The sequence below is a fragment of the Mobula birostris genome, chromosome 27 (assembly GCF_030028105.1).
Source record: "Mobula birostris isolate sMobBir1 chromosome 27, sMobBir1.hap1, whole genome shotgun sequence".
Taxonomy (NCBI): Eukaryota; Metazoa; Chordata; class Chondrichthyes; order Myliobatiformes; family Myliobatidae; genus Mobula; species Mobula birostris.
In genome coordinates, this window is record NC_092396.1 from 3,671,008 (window position 1) to 3,690,179 (window position 19,172).

The 19,172-nt window shown below is 44.8% G+C and overlaps 1 protein-coding gene across 1 annotated transcript in view; it reads right to left on the bottom strand.

The window, feature by feature from the left end:
• Positions 1-249: 249 nt before the first annotated feature.
• The window catches only part of vwa5b1 (von Willebrand factor A domain containing 5B1), a 126,642-nt gene continuing 107,719 nt past the window's right edge, over positions 250-19,172 (bottom strand). Inside the window, exons 18-21 of the mRNA XM_072244953.1 lie at positions 15,469-15,537; positions 10,967-11,027; positions 5,680-5,803; positions 250-987 (exon numbers count right to left, since the gene is read on the bottom strand). Of these exons, the coding sequence (XP_072101054.1) occupies positions 250-987; positions 5,680-5,803; positions 10,967-11,027; positions 15,469-15,537 (992 nt within the window). The remainder of the gene's footprint in view (positions 988-5,679; positions 5,804-10,966; positions 11,028-15,468; positions 15,538-19,172) is intronic.

Here is a 19,172-nt window from a genome sequence, read left to right on the forward strand (position 1 = left end):
TTGCAGGCTTGTTCTTTCTGACAGCGTCCATCGACATTATTGTGTGGCTGTCTTTTACTGCTGTCTTATATGTGCCTTGTGCCGTGTGTGACTGTTGGTACTGTGTTTTGCACCTTGGTCCCAGAGTAATGTTTTGTTTGGCTGTATTCATGGGTATTCATGTATAGTCGAATAACAATTAAACTTGAATTGGAGTTACACTGAGGATAAATACTGACTCGGCTGCCTAGGGACTCTGAGGCAAAGCTGTTAAACACTGTTTGGGTTGTAGCACAACATATTCAGCTGTAGGTTTTCGTCCCAGTGACGTAACAGGACGAAGAGTTGCCTTGCTGACGCTTTGACAGAGGCGAGGTCCCGCTCCTCCGGTATCTCCTGGGCCTCCAGCCACATGCAGGCCTTGGCGGCCACCAGCTCCCACTCAATGAAGTACGCGGCCGACCGGTGCTCCAGCCAGGCCAGGGCCACCGCCGTGGACCAGACGGCTCCCTCAGCCTGCGGAGGCTGCTGCCGCTCACCAGGGGCAGTCAGGAACGGACCGCTGCCGCCACCCGGCTCGGGAGCGCCGTCGGCCTGCGTGGCGCTTGGGGCCTGGGAGATCCCCGGGGACGAAGATCGGCGAACAGGAACCGGCGGACAGAGCAGCTCGCAGCTTCCACTGGCATCCCCCGACTGGATCTCCACCAGGCTGCTTGAGAAGTGGCGTGACCTCAACCTGTTGGACCCTCCCCCGACCCCATCTATATCCAAGTAACTCAGAGTCCCCGCGTTCCCTGCTTCCTTCTGAGGAGCGCTCTCTGCAGACCCGTTCCTCTGGGCTGCCCTCTTGCTGGCGAACCCGCGGGCGTGTGCGTGCGAAGCGGGACTGACGCTGGAGCGGTGACACATGAAAGGGGAGGTCCACTTTAGCTGATCCATGGAGATGTTGATGGCTTCGCAAAACGCTGGGCTAAGCAGGAAGGCTCCGGATGCCAACTGCAAGTTCACCTGCACAATGGAACAACATTAACCCTTTCACAAGTGTAATAGGCACAGCGTGATACAGACGCACATCTGTGTTTCACCATAAGACCATAAGATACAGGAGCAGAATTAGGTAACTTGGCCCATAGGATCTGCTCCACCATTCCAATATGGCTGAGTTATTAATTCTCTCAAGCCTACTCCCCTGTCTCCTCCCCGTAACTTTTGGCACCCTCAGTGACGGGAGAGAAAAATAAACTGAAAATTGCGTTTATTCACAAAAATATCTGTAGGTGCTGGAAAATCAGAATATCAAATACAAAATGCTGGAGGAACTCAGCAGGTCAGACAGCATCTATGGAGAGGGATAAACAGTTGACGTTTTTGGCTGAGGCCCTTCATCAGGACTGGAAGGGAAAGGGAAGAAGTCAGAATACGAAGGCGGGGGAGGGGAAGGAGTACAAGCCGGCAGGTGATGGGTGAGACCAGGTGAGAGGAAAGGTGGAGGAGGGAAGAGAGAAGCTGGGATGGGATAGGTGGAAAAGATAAAGGGCTGAAGAAGAGGAATCTGATAGGAGAGGAAAACGGGTTGACTCTACTCCTTCCCTTTCTCCCATTGTCCACTCTCCAAATGAGATTCCTTCTTGTCAGCCCTTTACCTCTTCCACCTATCACCTTTTTGCTTCTCACATCATTCCCCTGCCCCCCCAAACCACATTCCCCCTCTCACATGCCAGCTAGTACTTCTTCCCCAATCACACCTTCTTATTCTGGCTTCTGCCTCCTTCCTTTCCAGTCCTGATGAAGGGTCTCAACCCAAAACTTCGACTGTTCCCCTCTACACATACTGCCTGACCTGCTGAGTTCCTCCAGCATTTTGTGTTTACAATCATTTCTGACTAATTCTGAAATCAGGTTACTTGGAAATATCATCAAGGCTCCATTGTATGGATTTGACATTGGGAGATCGAAGAAGCATTGTAAATAAGCACATTCAAGGATATAGAACATCAAGCTATGAATTACAAAAGGTGCATATTAAATATTCACCATTGTCTGCTAATTCAGAAGAGTCAATTCCAAATGGGCATTGCGCAAAGGTCTTTGTTTTGGTCCAACTCGTAACATATTCAGACAATAAGATCATGAGACATGGGAGCAGAATTAGGCCATTGGGCCCATTGAGTTGTTCCACCATTCCATCATGGCAGAATTATTATCTCTCTCAACTCCATTCTCCTACCTTCTCCCCGTAACCATTGATGCCCTGAATTATCAAAAGCCTGTCAACCTCCACTTCAAATAGACACAGTGACTTGGCCTCCACAGTCATCTGTGGCAATGAATTCCACAAAGCCACCACCTTCTGGCTAAAGAAATTCCTCCTCATCTCTGTTCTAAAGGGATGTCCTTGTATTCTGAGACTGTGCCCTCTGGTCCTAGACTCCCCCACTATAGGCAACATCCTCTCCACATCCACTCTATCTATGCCTTTTAAAATTCAATAGGTTTCAATGAGCTCCCTCTCATTCGCCTAAACTTCAGTGAGTACAGGCCCAGGATCTTCAAACACTCCTCGTTTGTTAACCCTTTCATTCCCAGGATCATTCCTGTGAACCTCCTCTGACCCTCTCCAAAGCCAGCACAATCTTTCTTAGGTAAGCGGCCCAACACTACTCACAATACTCCAAATGTGGGCTGATGCTTTGCTGCTGCATGTGCATAGGAGGGGGGAGAGGGGTTTGGGGGTTCTAATGTTTTTCTGTCATTCATTATTTGGGGCTCTCATGGATGTCTGTGAAGAGTAAGAATTTCTGGTTGTATATTGTATACATTGTCTGATATTAAATTGAACCATTGAAGCAAACCCTTGTCAATCGTCAGCATTATGTCCTTGCTTCTATATCCTAGAACCATGGTGGCGTAGTGGTTAGCACGACGCTATTACAGGTTGGCGCGTCAGAGCTTTGAGATCAATCCTGGCATCCTCTGTAAAGAGCGTCTCTATGTCTTCCCCATGGAACGTGTGGCTTTCCTTTGGGTGCCCCAGTTTCCTCCTACAGTCCAAGGATGTATTGGGCAGGCTAATTGATCACTTCAAATTATCCTGTTAGGTTAGGGGTAAATCAAGGTTGCTGGGGGTTGCTGGGCAGAGTGGCTCGAAGCGCCGGAAGGGTCTATCCGCACTGTATCGCTAAATAACAATAAAATAAATAAACACTTGAAATTAATTTCAACAATGGATTTGCTAAACGAATATTTAATTATCATGTTTCCCTTTCTCTGCACCGTTGTTGTGCCTACTGCTTCGGTGTTTTAATCATCGATGAGGCAGACAGCCCTCCCATGGTCTGTCAGTTCACGTGAGAGACTATGCCAACAGAATCAGTGCTTGTAGAATGTGTCAATTTAAGGTGTGGACACGCCTTTCTCTGCTGCCCTAGACGCCGTCAACGTAACAGGCAGTAATTATCTAACACCTTTCTCTCTGAAGCGATTGTTTAATGTTAAGTGTCATTTCCAGTACGCAAGTGTAATGGAGAACAAAATAATTGTTACTCTGGATCCAATACAGAACAAAAAAAAAACACAATAACATAAAGAAGACAATAAATAGAAATATAAATTAAAAAAAAACAAAGACTTTTGTGCAATACCCATTTGGAACTGACTGTTGCCAATAACAAACTATTACACTGGGGTAGTTCCATACTCTCGACCTTTGAAGTACAGTTCCAGTGCTATACATCTTCCTTGGTTACAGTGGATGACCATGACTTCTTCTGTGCCTTGTCATGCCCTTGGCTCTCCGCAAATACACAAGATATTTTATATACATTGATTGTTTGCATCCCCATAAAGTGACGCTGGTCACATCACTTGTCTGTACATGAGGTGACTCTGACAGGAAATGATAAAGTAGTGGTGTTTGGGGGTGTGGAGGGGTGGGTTAGTGGGTGGAGGTGTTGATCAGCCTTACTGCTTGGAGAAAGTAACTGTTTTTGAGTCTGGTGGTCCTGGGGTGGATGCCTCGTAGCCTCCTCCCTGATGGGAGTGGGACAAACAGTCCATGAGCAGAGTGGGTGGGATCCCTTATGATGTTACTGGCCCTTTTCTATACATACAGTGCTTATAAAAAGTATTGACCCCAACCCCCGGAAGTTTTCATGTTTATTGTTTTACAACATTGAATCACAGTGAATTTAATTTGGCTTTTTTCGGGACAAGAATCAACAGAAAGAGACTCTTTCATGTCAAAGTGAAAATAGATCTCTACAAAGCTTTCTAAATTAATTACACACAGAAAACACAAAATAATTGATTCCATAAGTATTCATCCCCTTCAAGTCAGTATTTAGTAGAGGCACCTTTGGCAGCAATTACAGCCTTGAGCCTGTGTGGGTAGGTCTTTATCAGCTTTGTACATCTGGACATTGCAATTTTTCCCCATTCTTCTTTACAAAACTGCTCAAACTCTGTCAGATTGCATGGAGATTGTGAGTGAACAGCCCTTTTCAAGTTTAGCCACAAATTCTCAATTAGATTGTGGTCTAGACTCTGACTTGGCCACTCCAGGACATTAATTTTGTTGTTTTTAAGTTATTCCTGTGTAGCTTTGGCTTTCTGCTTGGGTTATTGTCTTGCTGGAAAACAAATCTCCCAAGTCACAGTTCTCTTGCAGACTGCATCAGGTTTTCCTCCAGGATTTCCCTGTATTTTGCTGCATTCATTTTACCCTCTACCTTCACAAGCCCTCCAAGGCCTGCTACAGGAAAACATCCCCACAGCATGATGCAGCCACCACCATGCTTCACGGTAGGGATGGTGTGTTTTTGATGATGAGCAGTGTTTGGCTTATGTCAAACATAGCATTTAGTCTGATAGCCAAAAAGCTCAATTTTGGTTTCATCTGACCATAGAAACTTCTTCCAGCTGACTTCAGAATCTCTCACATGCATTCTGGCAAACTCTAGCCAAGATTTCATGTGAGTTTTTTTCAACAGTGCCTTTCTCTTTGGCACTGTCTCATAAAATCCGACTGGTAAAGCACCTGGGCCACAGTTGTATGCACAATCTCTCCCATCTCAGCTACTGAAGCTTATAACTCCTCCAGAGTTGTCATAAGTCTCTTGTGGCCTCCCTCACTTCTTGCACGGTCTCAGTTTTTGAGGACGGCCTGCTCTGGGCAGATTTACAGCTGTGCCATATTCTTTCCATTTCTTGATGATTGAAATAACTGTACTCCAGGGGATATTCAGTGACTTGGAAATTTTCTTGTATCCATCTCCTGACTTGTGCTTTTCAATAGTTTTTTGCAGAGTTGCCAGGAGAGTTCTTTTGTCTTCATGATGTAGTTTTTGCCAGGATACTGACTCACCAGCAGTTGGACTTTCCAGATACAGGTGTATTTTTACTACCATCAATTGAAACACCTTGACTGCACACGGTGATCCCCATTTAACTAATTATGTGACTTCTAAAGCCAGTTGACTGCACCAGTGATGACTTGGTGTGACATATTAAAGGGGGTGTTTAAAAAAAGCCAAATTAAATCCACTGTGATTCAATGTTGTAAAACAATAAAACATGAATGTTTCCAGGAAGTGAATACTTTTTATAGGCACTGTATCTCCTTGATGGTGGGTAAGCTGGTGCTGGTAATGTATTAGGCATCTTTCAACAGTGGAATGAGCCCAAAACAATATTATTTCTCACCAGAGGTGCGTAGTCGTTGTTCTCGGTCTCCGGCTCACAAATCGACTCACTCATCTTGCTGGGTGACCGGGACATGAAGCCTTTTGCAGCCAGGGACAACATTCGAGTCTTGTTGAAGCTCAATCTGGAACAAAAGACAAGACAAAGATTCTTCAAAATTCTACCTGTGCTTGGCAAGATGCTATTGACAACAACTGGGCAGTTTACTCCCTGATTTATTTCTGGTATTTGTACATGCAGGAACCAAATGAAACTCCAATACTGGTCTGAGCACAAGGTCCAAAAAGAAATGTCTGGTGGATATTTCAAATGTTTACTATTAAAAAATAACATTTCAATGTTTTGTGATGTTAATCATCATTTGCAAATCCTTGAACAAGTTCAATCAAACATTTTAAGATGACTTGATAATAGTGCAAGCTTAATCACAATCATTGAGCACTATAGCAGAGAAACAGACCCTTCAGTCTATCTAGCCCATGCTAGCATGGTCTGCCCAGTCCCAATGACCCACACCCAGACCAAAGCCCTCCTTACCCTCCCATCCATGTTCCTATCTGAACTTCTCTTAAATGTTGAGATCAGCCCTGCATCCACCACTTGCTCTGGCAGCTTGTAGCACGTTTGCACTACTGGAATGGAAGCATAGTGATTAGCGTAACACTGTTACAGCACCAGTGATGATGGTTCATGTTTCGCCACTGTCTCCAAGGAGGTTGTCCGTTCTTCCCTTGACCATGTGGGCTTCCACCAGCATCTCCGGTTTCCTCCCACATTCCAAAGATGTCCGGGTTAGGGTTAGTGAATTATGGGCATGCTGTGTTGTTCTTGTTTCGTAAGGCAAATGCTTTCCTCTTCACACTTCCAAATAGTTTTTTGTCAAGACACCCCTCCAGCTCGTGGCTGCATTGATGGACTGCGGCAAAGCCGTCTCGGATCTCGGTGAGAGGGCATGCTTGGACCAGGTGGAGGGCATCCTGGGTTGCAGCAAGCTGGGGTTTATGGTGGCTCTGAAGAGTGGTGACTCTTGCAGGCTGCCCCCAGGACATCCTTGATGCAAAATGACACAATTCACTAGATGTGTCGATGTTTTGATGTACATAAGGCCATAGACTATAAGAAATAGGAGCAGAATTAGACCATTTGGTCCATCGAGTCTGCTCCACCATTTCATCATTTCATCAATTTTCCTCTCAGCCCCAGTCTTCTGCCTTCTACCCATATCCCTTCATGCCCTGACTAATCAAGAATAATCACCCTCTGGCCCAGGCAGACGAGATTCCGTGCCTGTACAACTGGCCCAGATGCGAGGATGGATCACGCTGGGTGCCCAGCTGATCTGAAGAGCTTTAAAGTGGCTTCGGGCTGGGTGTTGAAATCTGGGCCCAGAGAAAGTCGCTGGGCGACGTGGTCCAGGCCCAGAGCTTTTTGCTGCAGCAGTGCCTAGCTCCTACTGTGAGGTACGATTTGCGGTTTAGACAATTTAAACGCTGGCCCGGATCGGAGTCGAGAGCCGATTTCGCTCGATCTGTACAACGTTCACTCCTCTCTCCAGGACGTGGAGCCTTTAGCTGTTCTGTTGTTTGGTCAATTAAAATGCTGGCCCACATAGACTGAAAAGTCAGGGTTTCGGGATTGGGGTCGAGAACCAATTTCACTTGTTCTCCATGATGGTCACTCCTCTCTCCATGGCTCTGAGGCTATGAGGACTACCCCAGCTGCTGTGCTCCATGTCTGTCAATATGATGAACTGATGAACGAGGCTTATCGACTCTGGGCTGCTCCTGAATTTGGATCTGAGGACTCACTTTTGGTTCAGAATGCTACTGTTTGCATGATCTATGTTTTTTTTTACCTCTTGCATGTCAGGTGTTGGTCTTTTATTTTATTTTTATTCTTGTTTTTCTTTAATTGGTTTCTTTCAGGTTTCTTGCTTTGTGGCTACCTGTGAGCAAGCAAATCTCAAGTTTGTGTAATTTATACATTTATTGATGTACTTTGAATCTTTGAATTTTAAATATACCCAATGACTTGGCCTTCACAGCCGGAAGTGGCAATGGATTCCACAGATTGACCACCCTCTGGCTAAAGAAATTCCTCCTTGTCCCTCTTCTAAAAGGATGCCCCTTTATTCTGAGGCTGTGCCCTCTGGTCCTAGGCTCCCCCCACCAAAGGAAGGATCTTCTCCGCATCCACTCTATCGAGGCCTTTCAACGTTTGATAGGCTTACTGTATATGTGACAAATAAAACTAATTTTTAAAGTCCTTGTCAAGATATTCCATTGGAATTTCTACTTGGTTTTATGTTCGTCAACAGGGCACTAATTTTAAATGGCTGTGCAGAAATGTGATGTGGACACGGGGTGGCTCAGAGAATGGAGAACAAGCAGGAAAATGGAGTAAAGATGAGATTCAACCAGCTATGAGTTTATTGAAAGTGGAACAGAAAGTGAATAACCCCTTCTTCCTCAATGATCAATGACCTTGGATCTTAGATTAAGAAGAGTTAGGGAGGTGATAGGCAGATGAGGAGAAGAAAATAGGCGAGCGATGAACCAGAATGGGGGATGAAAAAAGAGAGACGGGGAAAGGGAGAAATTCGTGCAATTGATGTTTATGCTATGAAATTACTGGATTTCAGTAATTACTGAAATAACCGGAATTAGGAGGAGAAATTACTGGAAGTTAGTGAAATTATGTTTACACCATCCGGTTGGAGGCCACTCAGATGGAATGTGAGGTGTTGCTCCTCCAATCTGAGTTTGACCTCATCGCGGCAGAAGAGGACGATATGGACCGACATGTCAGAATGGGAATGGATATTTGAACTGAAAAGACAAAGAAGAGAAAATCTGCAGATGCCCGATATGTCAACTGTACTTTTTTCCAAAGATGCTGCCTGGCCTGCTGAGTTCCTCCAGCGTTTTGTGTGTGTTGCTTGAACTGAAATGGTTGGCCACTGGGAGATCCTGCCTTTTGTGGCAGACGGTGTGAAGGTGCTTGATGAAACAGTCCTCCAGTCCGCGTTGGGGTGTCACCGATGTGTAGAAGGCCACAGCGGGAGCACTGGATACAGAGGACGACTCCAGTACGGGTCACTCTGTAGTGCACCTTGCACCCTGAGATCCCTCCTCAGGACCATGGACAGAAACCTTTCAGAATGAGAACGCTTGGATATTCTCCTGCCATCAGGCAAACGTTACAGGAGCATCAAAACTAAAACCACAAGGCTACTTAACAGCTTCCTCCCAGAGGCAGTCAGACTGCTAAATAGCTGCTCTACCTGACTCTGCTTTGGACACTTTTAACTCGCACTGGACACTTATAACTTGATTTTAACTGACATGTGGCTGTTGTGTTTTACTATTTATTGTTACGTTTATTATTTAGTTTTGCATTTGTTATGTTATGATTGCACTGCTCCTGGGAAACGCTGTCTCATTCTGCCCTGAAGAGGGGATGTACGGTTAGAATGACAATAAAGTTTTTTGAATCTTTTGTAAAGCAGCCAGAAGTCTCCTCTTCCCTTGCCTCCTGCCTCCCCCATTTGTGACGTTTACCAGGAGCATTGCTGAGGATCCCTACCACCTATCCCACAATCTCTTTGACCCACTACCATCAGGAAGCAGGTACAGGAGCATCAGGACTTGGACTGACAGACTGGGTAACAGCTTCTTCCCTCAGACTGTGAGACTAATGAATACCCTGCCACCACCGAAGTCTTGTCACTAGGACAGTGAGATGCTTACTGTTTACATGCACTTTGAATTCTCATTTATTTACTTATTTATGGTAATATTTTATTATTATGTACTGTACGTGATACGTGTATTATGGGTGCACCATGGTCTGGAGGAACTTATTTTCATTTGGTTGTATATATGTACAGTGAGATGAGAATAAACTTGAACTTGAGAAGTGAAAATGTTTCCCTCTCTCCCTGGATCTCCCTCTTTCCCTACAATGAGAGCAGCGACGAGGTTTTTCTGTGCCCCGTGGCTGTGTATCAGTTGGCACAACCCTTGGGCCTTTCTGGAGGTCAGAGTTCATTTCCACTGTCACTCGTAAGGAGTCTGTATGTGTTCCCTGTGGAATGCATGGATTTTCTCCCAGTGTTCCGATTTCCTCCCACAGCCCTACAATGTACACTGTAGGTTAATTGATGATTGTAAATTGTCCCGTGATAAGATTAGGGTTAAATTGGGATTGTTGAGGGTTGCTGTGCTGTGCGGATGGAAGCGCCTATTGGGTGCTGCATCTCAATAAATAAATAGCAGGATTGAAAGTGACTCCATGATGGGTTAGCACACGCGGATAGAAACACCGTAAAAAGGCCAATCAGGCATTCCTGCAATTCCATCTCTACCCCTTAACTGAAATAAAGTGCAAATAATTTCACTGCCTGCAGCTCAGAAAGAAACAAACAAGCATTTCTTTTTGTGAATGTATTTGTTTAACCTTTTATGGAGCTGGTTAATGTTTAAAAGCTGGGAAAAGAAAACAATGAGGCCTTGTTGGAGGCTTAGAAAAATGAACTGTCTTCTGGCAATGCAATCAAATTGTAGTTTAGCAACTCCCACATAGACTAATGATAAATTAGTGTGACTAATTGATTCTCATTCCAAGAGTCTGCTGCAGAGAACGGGATTGGGAGACAGGGAGAGTTTTCTTTTATTGAGGAAGGCATTGAAAGGTTACTGGGAACCATGAAACTGCAGGTACATGAGGAACGACAGGTACACGTGGAGCGGTAAGCACATGGTGGACAGCAGATACACAGGGGAAACTACTGGTAACCACAGGTGCACTAGTAAAGAATAGCTTTATCTTTATTTGTCACGTTAGATTGCAACTTATAGTAAAGTGCTTCACTTGTTTTGGGGATGTGCTGGGAATGCACAAATTCTTTACAGATATGTACAAGGAAACTACAGGTGACTCCAGGTGCACAAGGAACTTTAAATGACTACAGGTGAACCAGGGATCTACAGGTGACTGCAGATGCACAAGGAACTGTAAATGCCCACAGGTACACAGAGACTATTGTCTACAACCTCCTCAGTGACCGAGGGGTGCAGCAAGCAACAACCATCTGTGGACCCGCGACCGACTCCAAACTTGAAAAACAGCAATGCAAAGAATTCCTAAAGCAAGGAAGTCCCAAGTTAGTGATATTTTAGATGGCACCCTGAGGGGGACAACAACAGTTCACTGGTGGACTGGGAATGGATAGCATCCAGTTCCAAAGCTGAAGAATTAAGTTAATAAAGACATTAATTTCAGCTACCTTGCAGAAAAGAGGCTCTCAGTGGATCGTTGCGATGAAATTGAAGGACTTTTCAGCAAAGCTGTAAGACACAGAGAGAAAGTAGTCAGAAATTTCAAGGTGACTGGTTTGCCTAGTAGTAAATTGTGTCTCAGAATCCATTGTAGATGCATGTAAAACTTCACCAGAAAGTCTTGAAGATAAGATTAGTTTTATTGTCACATGTACATTGAAGCATTCAGTGAAATGCATCATTTGCGTCAAATCAAATCAGAGTGGGCTGTGCTGGGCAGCTTGCTTGTGTCTCCATACTTCCAGTGCCAACAGCTTACTAACCCTAACCCTCAACTACCACGCCATGAGCTTCCACATCCAACACATCATTCTCCAGAACTTCTGCCATCTTCAACGGGATCCTACCACCAAACCCATCTTTACCTGCCCCACCCCCCACACTACCCACATTTTGCAGGGATTGCTTGTCCATTCGTCCCTCCCCACCAATCTTCCCCCCGACACCTACCCCTGAAAGCGGCAGGGGTGCTGGACCTGCCCATTCACCTCCTCCCCCACCTCCATTCCCAAACAGTCCTTCTAGGTGAGGCAACACGCCACCTGTGAGCCTGTTGGGGCCGCCCAATGCTCCCAATGTATCCAGTGCTCCCAATGTGGTCTCCTGGGTATTGATGAGGCCTGATGATGATTGGGGGACCACTTTGTTGAACACCTTTGCTCCATTTGCAAATTGTAGGATTTCCTATCCCTATTCCTGTTCTGACATGTCGGTCCATCTACTACCATGATGAGACCACTCTCAGGTTCGAGGAACAACACCTCATATTCCGTCTAGGTAGCTTCCAACCTGATGGTATGAGTATCAATTTCTCCAACTTCTGCTAAATTTTCCCTTCACCCTTCCCTCTTCCTTTATTCCCCACTTTGGCCGCTTACCTCTTCTGCCCATTACCTCCCCCAGTTGCCCCTCCTCCTTCCCTTTCTCCTGTAGTCCACTCTCCTCTCCTATCAGATTCCTTCTTCTTCAACCCTTTACACTTTTCACCTATCACCTCCCAGTTTCTTACTTCATCCCCTGTTCCCCACCCATCTGGCTTCACCTATCACCTTCTAGATTGTCTTCCTATCCCCACCCCACCCCTGTCCCCCACCTTCTTATTCTGGCGTCTTCCTTTCCAGTCCAGATGAAGGGTCTGGGCCCAAAATGTTGACTGCTTATTCCTCTCTATAGATGCTCCCTAATCTGTTGGGTTCCTCCTGTATTTTAAGTGTGTAACCCTAACCACACGTCTTAGGAATGTGGGAGGAAACTGGTGCACCTGGAGGAAACCCACGCAGTCATGGGGAAGATGTACAAACTCCTTAGAGAGAGCAGTGGGAATTGAACCCTAATCACTGGCACTGTAAAATATTACGCTAACGCCTATATATAGTGAAGTAGTGTACATGGGTTCATTGTTCATTCAGAAATCTGATGGCGAAGGAATCATTGAGTGTGTGTCTTCAGGCTCCTGTAACTTCTCCGTGATTGTAGTAATGAGAAGGAGCATGTCCTGGCTGGTGAGGATCTTTAATGAAGAATGCTGACTTATTGAAGAAGATGTCCTCAATGTTAGGGTGCCTAGTGCCATGATAGAGATGGCTGAGGTTAGAACTTCCTGCAGCTTTTTCCCATCCTATTCATTGGAGCCTCGATGCCAAGTGGTGGTGTAACCAGTTAGGATACTTTCCACCGTAGAGCCATAGAAGTTTGCTAGGGTCTTTGGTGACACATTAAATTTCCTCAAACTCCTGATGAGGCATAGTCACTGGTGTACCTTCTTCATGATCCCATCATTATGTTGCGACCAGGATAGATCCTCAGAGATGTTGACACCCAGGAACTTGAAATTTCTGTGATCCTTTGATCCAATGAATTTGTCATTCAATGATTCCTCCAATCTATCCACTATAATAATGAAGGTATTTAAGATTGTTGACATAAATGTTATTTACACTCAGTGGCCATGTTATTAGGTACAGGAGTGGAACCTAGTGTGATCTGCTGCTGGTATAGCCCATCTACTTCAGGGTTCAACATATTGTGTATTCAGAGATCCTCCTCTTCTGCACACCACGGTTGTAACGTGTGGTTATTTGAGATACTGTCATCTTTCTGTCAGCTTGAACCAATCTGGCCATTCTCCTCTGACCTCTCTCATTAACAAGGCATTGTTGTCCACAGAACTACCACTCACTGGATGTTCTTTGGTTTTTCACACCATTCTCTGTAAACTCTAGATATTGTTGTGCATGAAAATCCCAGGAGATCAGCAGTTTCTGAGATACTCAAACCATCCTATCTGGCACCAACAATCATTCTATGGCCAAAGTCATTTTGATCAAATTTCTTCCCCATTCTGATGTCTGGTCTGAACAACAAATGAACCTTTATCCATGTCTGCATGTTTTTATGCATTGAGTTGCTGCCACACGATTGGCTGATTAGATATTTGCATTAATGAACAGTAGAGATGTACCTAATAAAGTGGCCACTGAATGTATACTCCCATGGGAGCTGCCTCACTCTAAAGGCCAATTTATACTTGTGCATCAAATTGACGCTGTAGGTATGGCATAGCCACGTACCCTACACCGTACCCTACCCCATAGCCTGATGCGCACCTCCCCAAAAATGTAACTACGCGTCGATGCGACGCAGACTGCAACAACTGTGATTGGTCCGCTTGGTAGCATCGCATTTCCTCCTACACTGCAATAGCTTCCCATTGGGCGACTGAAGGGCAGGGAAGGAACTCTGGCTGCAATGCTTTCCATAAAGCTTTACGGACCTCCGAAATTATGGAGGACCCTGTGCTTGACGCCAGTTTGTAGCTAGCTGCTACAGCCTGTTGACTTCCACCTGAAGCTAAAACTCGAATGGTGATTGCCAGTCTCTGAGTATACTGTGCGTACACTGATGCGAAATAAATGGTTGGAGACGATGAACCAAATCGTCAAATCTACCTGCCGACATCCGAAAATATTTGAAATGCATTTTCTCGTCCATGTCTCTCAGTGGCCGGACAAGCACAAAAAATTCACCCTCCTTCAGTTTCAGTCGCCATTGTTTGAAGTTTGAGTTTCTTCGTGTTGAGTTTCAACACGAAGAAACTCAACACAGTGGCACAGAAACCCCACCGTCAACTAGTGTTTTGGCGGTGAATTGCAGACACACCAACGCACAAGTATAAATGCTCATAACGGCGTAGCCCACTTGCGTAGGCTACGGTGTAAGCTAGTAAGCACAAGTATAAATTAGCCTTAAAATGTGCCACATTTCACTCCTCAGCCATTTGAGGTGTTAACGTACATCAAAACAGAGCAAACATGAAAGAGTCCCATCACCACGGCAATAAGATTTAGTTAATTAGATACTGTATTTCTCTGACCTCTTATACTGATCTTCTCCAGCGAGTGAAAGCCTAATATTACATAAAAATAAGATTTAATATTCTCCACACAACAGTTAATTAAATATTCTGGACGTATTTGAGTGACAGGCTGCTGTTGAAATCTATTATGCGAAAGGCAAATCACACAAGCAGTCACAGTCCCACTGCGGGTGGCATATTAGCATTCGGTTAGTGTAACGTTATTACAGCACCAGTGACCCCGGTTCAATTCCTGCCACAGCCTGTCGGGAGCTTGTATGTTCTCCGTGTGACCGCGTGCGATTTCTCTGGGTGCTCTGGTTTCTTCCCGCATTCTAAAGGCTAGAGTCAGGAAGTAGTAGGAATGCTACGTTGGTGGCGACATTTGCTGGCTGCTTCATACAATCTTTGCTGCCTTGATTTGATGCAGACGATGCACTTTACTGTATGTTTTGACGTCGATGTAACAAGTAAAAATGAGTTTACGATAAAACTATTCATAGGACGGCACAGTAACATTTATTTTTTTTAAGGCATCCATTAGTCTTGCTAGACCATGGATCTGCGCCTGGAAAGTCTTCACTCTCCAGGGCGCAGGCCTGGGCAAGGTTCTATGGAAGACCGGCAGTTGCCCATGCTGCAAGTCTCCCCTCTCCATGACACCGATGTTGTCCAAGGGAAGGGCACTAGGACCCATACAGCTTGGCACCAGTGTCGTCGCAGAGCAATGTGTGATTAAGTGCCTTACTCAAGGACAGAACACGCTGCCTCGGCTGGGGCTCGAACTCACTACTTTCAGATTGCTAGTCCAACACCTTAACCACTTGGCCACGTGCCTACACGTGGCACAGTAACATAGTGGTTACAATAACAGTATCACCGCGCTTGCAGCCCAAGTTCAATTCCCGCACAGTCCGTAAGAAGTTTGTACGTTCTCCCCATGGCTTCTCACATTCCAAAGATGTACTGATTGATAGGTTAGGGTTCGGTCAGATAGGTAACTGGACAGCGCAGGCTCACTGGGCTGACAGCACCTGTTACTGTGCTGTACATCTCAATAAGCAAAAATAAAGAGCGAATTTATCTGGTCCATACCTTCAGTGTTTCTCTCCCACCCCGAAGAGGAAGGAGATGTGCCGGGCGATTGTCTGGTATTCTCTGATGCTGAAAAATATACAAACACATAAAATATCTCATCAGAATTAGGTTAATTATCACTGCAATGCATAAAATATTACTATAAATCACAATAGGAATATATAAAAAAAGAAGTGGTGCTAAAAAACAGAGTAAAATATTAAGGTAGTGCTCATGGATTCATTGTCCATTCAGAAATCTGATGGCGGAGGGGACGAGGATGTTCCTGAAATGTTGAGTGTGTGTCTTCAGGCTCCTGTTCCTCCTCCCTGATGGTGGTAATGAGAAGAGGTCATCTCCTGGGTGGTAGAGGTCCTTACTGATGCACGCCGACTTTTTAAGGCATCGCCTTTTGAAGATGACCTTGGTGGCAGGGAAAGATGTGTCCGTGATGGAGCTGTCTGAGTTAACAGCCCTCCTCAGCTTTTTCCAATCCTCTGCAGTGACCCCTCAATAACAGACAACGATGCAACGTTAGAGTGTTCTCCACAGTACAAAGTTTGGATTTGGCCTTGGCAGAGAAATGTTACGGCCCTCTGGTTCATGCATGTGGGCACTCCCCTGGATACAAAGAGGAACTCAATACTCTTGGAAAGTGATGCAGTGCTGGGGCCCACCCCCAGAACATGCCTCAACAAGAACTTGTGCCACGCATCAAAACTGTGAAAGATTGTCAAAACTGCCCAATGCCTCGCCGGCACCAGCCTACCCACCATCAAGGACATATATACAGAAAGATGCTGGAAAAGGGCCAGAACTTCATGAAGGATCCCACCCACCCTGCTCATGGACTGTTTGTCCCACTCCCATCAGGGAGGAGGCTACATGGCATCCACACCAGGACCACCAGACTCAAGTTACTTTCCCCAAGCAGTAAGGCTGATCAACACCTCCACCCACTAACTCCACCACTTCTTTATATTTCCCATCAATCACCTGATATATAGCCTAGTGTCACTTTATGGACATGCAGTCAATCTGTGTATGTAAGCTATCTTATGTATTTATATTTATTGTATGTGTTTTTACCACTATTGTTTTCTTTATCTTAATGTGTTTTTTGTGCTGCATCAGATATGGAATAACAATTATTTCATTCTCCTTTCACTTGTGTACAGGAAATTACATTAAACAGTCCTGAATATTGAAATATTAAGGTAAAGTAAAAATTAATGCTTCCCCATCTCCCGATCGGTAATCCTTGAAAGCTAGTGTGTCTAATTCTAGACTGTTGTTGGATTCAGGTGATAGTTCCAGATGGAATGCCAGGGAATCCCAGCGAGACAGGGCTCTACCATTGAACCCTGTGGCACAGAGCTTGGAGGCACAGTAGCGTAGCTGGTAGAGATGCTGCCTTGCAGAGCCAGAGTCTCAGGTTCAATCCTGACTTCGGGTGCTGTCAGTGTGGAGCTTGCATGTTCTCCCTGTAACTACAAGAGTTTCCTCTGGGTTTCCTGGTTTCCTCTCATGTCCCAGGAGATGAGCCTTGATTCAAGTACAGTCCAAAGACAGTTTCTACCCCTCAACCATCAGGCTCGAACAAAAGGGGATAAGGCAATTACAGCACCAGTTCAATTCCGCCACTGTCTGTAAGGAGATTATGTGTTCTCGTCTAACTTTTCTCCTATCTATTATGATCATATTCAGTTCAAGTATATTGTCATTCAACCGTACATATGTATTCTGTTAAACGAGACAACATTCCTCCAGACCAAGACACACAGCACTGTACATATAACTCACACGCAAAACACACAGCTCAAATGCATAACACACAACTCACACGCATAACACACAAAGTAATATTACATATTACAGCAATATTTCATAACACGTAAGTAATATTACCACAAATAAGTTAACAAAAATAAATAACAAATATGATCTTATGGATTTAGACCCAGCAATGACGAAGGACCAGTGACATATTTCCAAATCAGGATGACATGGGTCTTGAGGGGATAGAAGGTGTGGAGATGATAATCTTCTCCTGCATCTGCTGGTTCACATTTTGGGGAGAGGTCACATAGTTGAGAAGTGCTGTATATTCCTGCCTTTATCTTTCATGAGCCATTGTCATGTCGTCAGAACTGTTACGAGCTATACATTCCAGATTTAATTAATTACTTGATTTCAAATTCACCAGCTACCGTGGTGAGAGTTGAAATTCCACCCATGGATTAAAAATTAAATAGCTGAACAGTAACTTAATCACGATATTGCCATACTCTGATTCATTAACTTGTAAAGTATAATCGTGTGAAATCTCTTCAGGTTGCTAAGTGTTTTTTTTTGGTATTAAATTTGTTAAATTTGCCTTTGAAATTCTTTAAATGTTTAATTACCTTCGGGTTGTATTCAGCGGTGAATTAAACAAGGCAAAAGTCGTACATTACTCAGAAATAACCTACTTTCACCTGTAAGATTGTCTCTCTTTGTTCTTGTTTCTATCTAATGTTCTGCCAGGCAGTCAGACCACACATGGGACAAGGATGTAGAAAAATGTGGTGTCTACAGAAAGTGGTGGACCCGTCGCAGTCCACTGAGCACATGTACCATGCAAGGAGAGCTGCCGGCATCAGGGACCCCCACCACCCAGGCCATGCTCTCTTCTTGCTGCTGCCATTGGGCAAGAGGTACAGGAGCCTCAGGACTCACACCACCAGGTTCAGGAACAGTTATTACCCCTCAACCATCAGGCTGCTGAACCAACGTGAATAACTTCACTAGCCTGAATGCTGAACTGATTCCACAACCTACAGGCTCACTTTCAAAGACTCTACAACCACGTTCTCAGGGTCTCAGCCTGAAAAGTCGACTGTGCTTCTTCCTATAGATGCTGCCTGGCCCGCTGCGTTCCACCAGCATTTTGTGTGTGTTGCTTGAATTTCCAGCATCTGCAGATTTCCTCGTGTCTGCGTGATGTTCGCAGTATTGTTTATTTATTTTTATTTGCAGAATTGTCTTTTCTTTTGGTTTGTCAGTCTTTGTGTATAGTTTTTCATAAATTCTACTGCATTTCTTTATTTTTCTGTAAATGCCTGCAAAAAATGACTCTCAGGTGGTATAAGATGACGTATACCTACTTTGACAATAAATTTAATTTGACTTTGACTGTGGAGAAGCGCAGGAAAGGTTCACCAGAATGCTGCCTCAATTAGAGGGTATGGTTTTAAAAGACTCTCAGATAAACACAAGCATGTAAGAAAAATGGAAGATTATGGCCTGTGTAGGAGGGAAGGGTTAGATTTATCAATATGTTTCTTTCCCTCCACCCCACCTTCTTATTCTGGCCTTTTCCCCACCCCCCACCCCCACAGTCCTGAAGAAGAGTCTCAGCCCAAAACGTCAACTGTTTATTAATTTTTGTTGATGCTGCCTGACCTGCTGAGTTCCTCCAGCATTTTGTGTGTGCTGCGATGATGAGATTGTTTAGTTATTGCAAGACAGTCTTCTGCACAGGTTAAATGGCCGAATCTATGTGCAGAAAGAGGTAAGTGGGAAATCATAAACACAGGAGATTCTGCAGATGCTGGAAATCCAGAGCAACACACACAAAATGCTGGAGGAACTCAGCAGGTCAGGCAGCATCTGTGGAGAGGTCTGGTAAAGATGGCAGATTTTCTTTCCTGAAGAATTCAGGAAATCAGAAGCTTCACAGC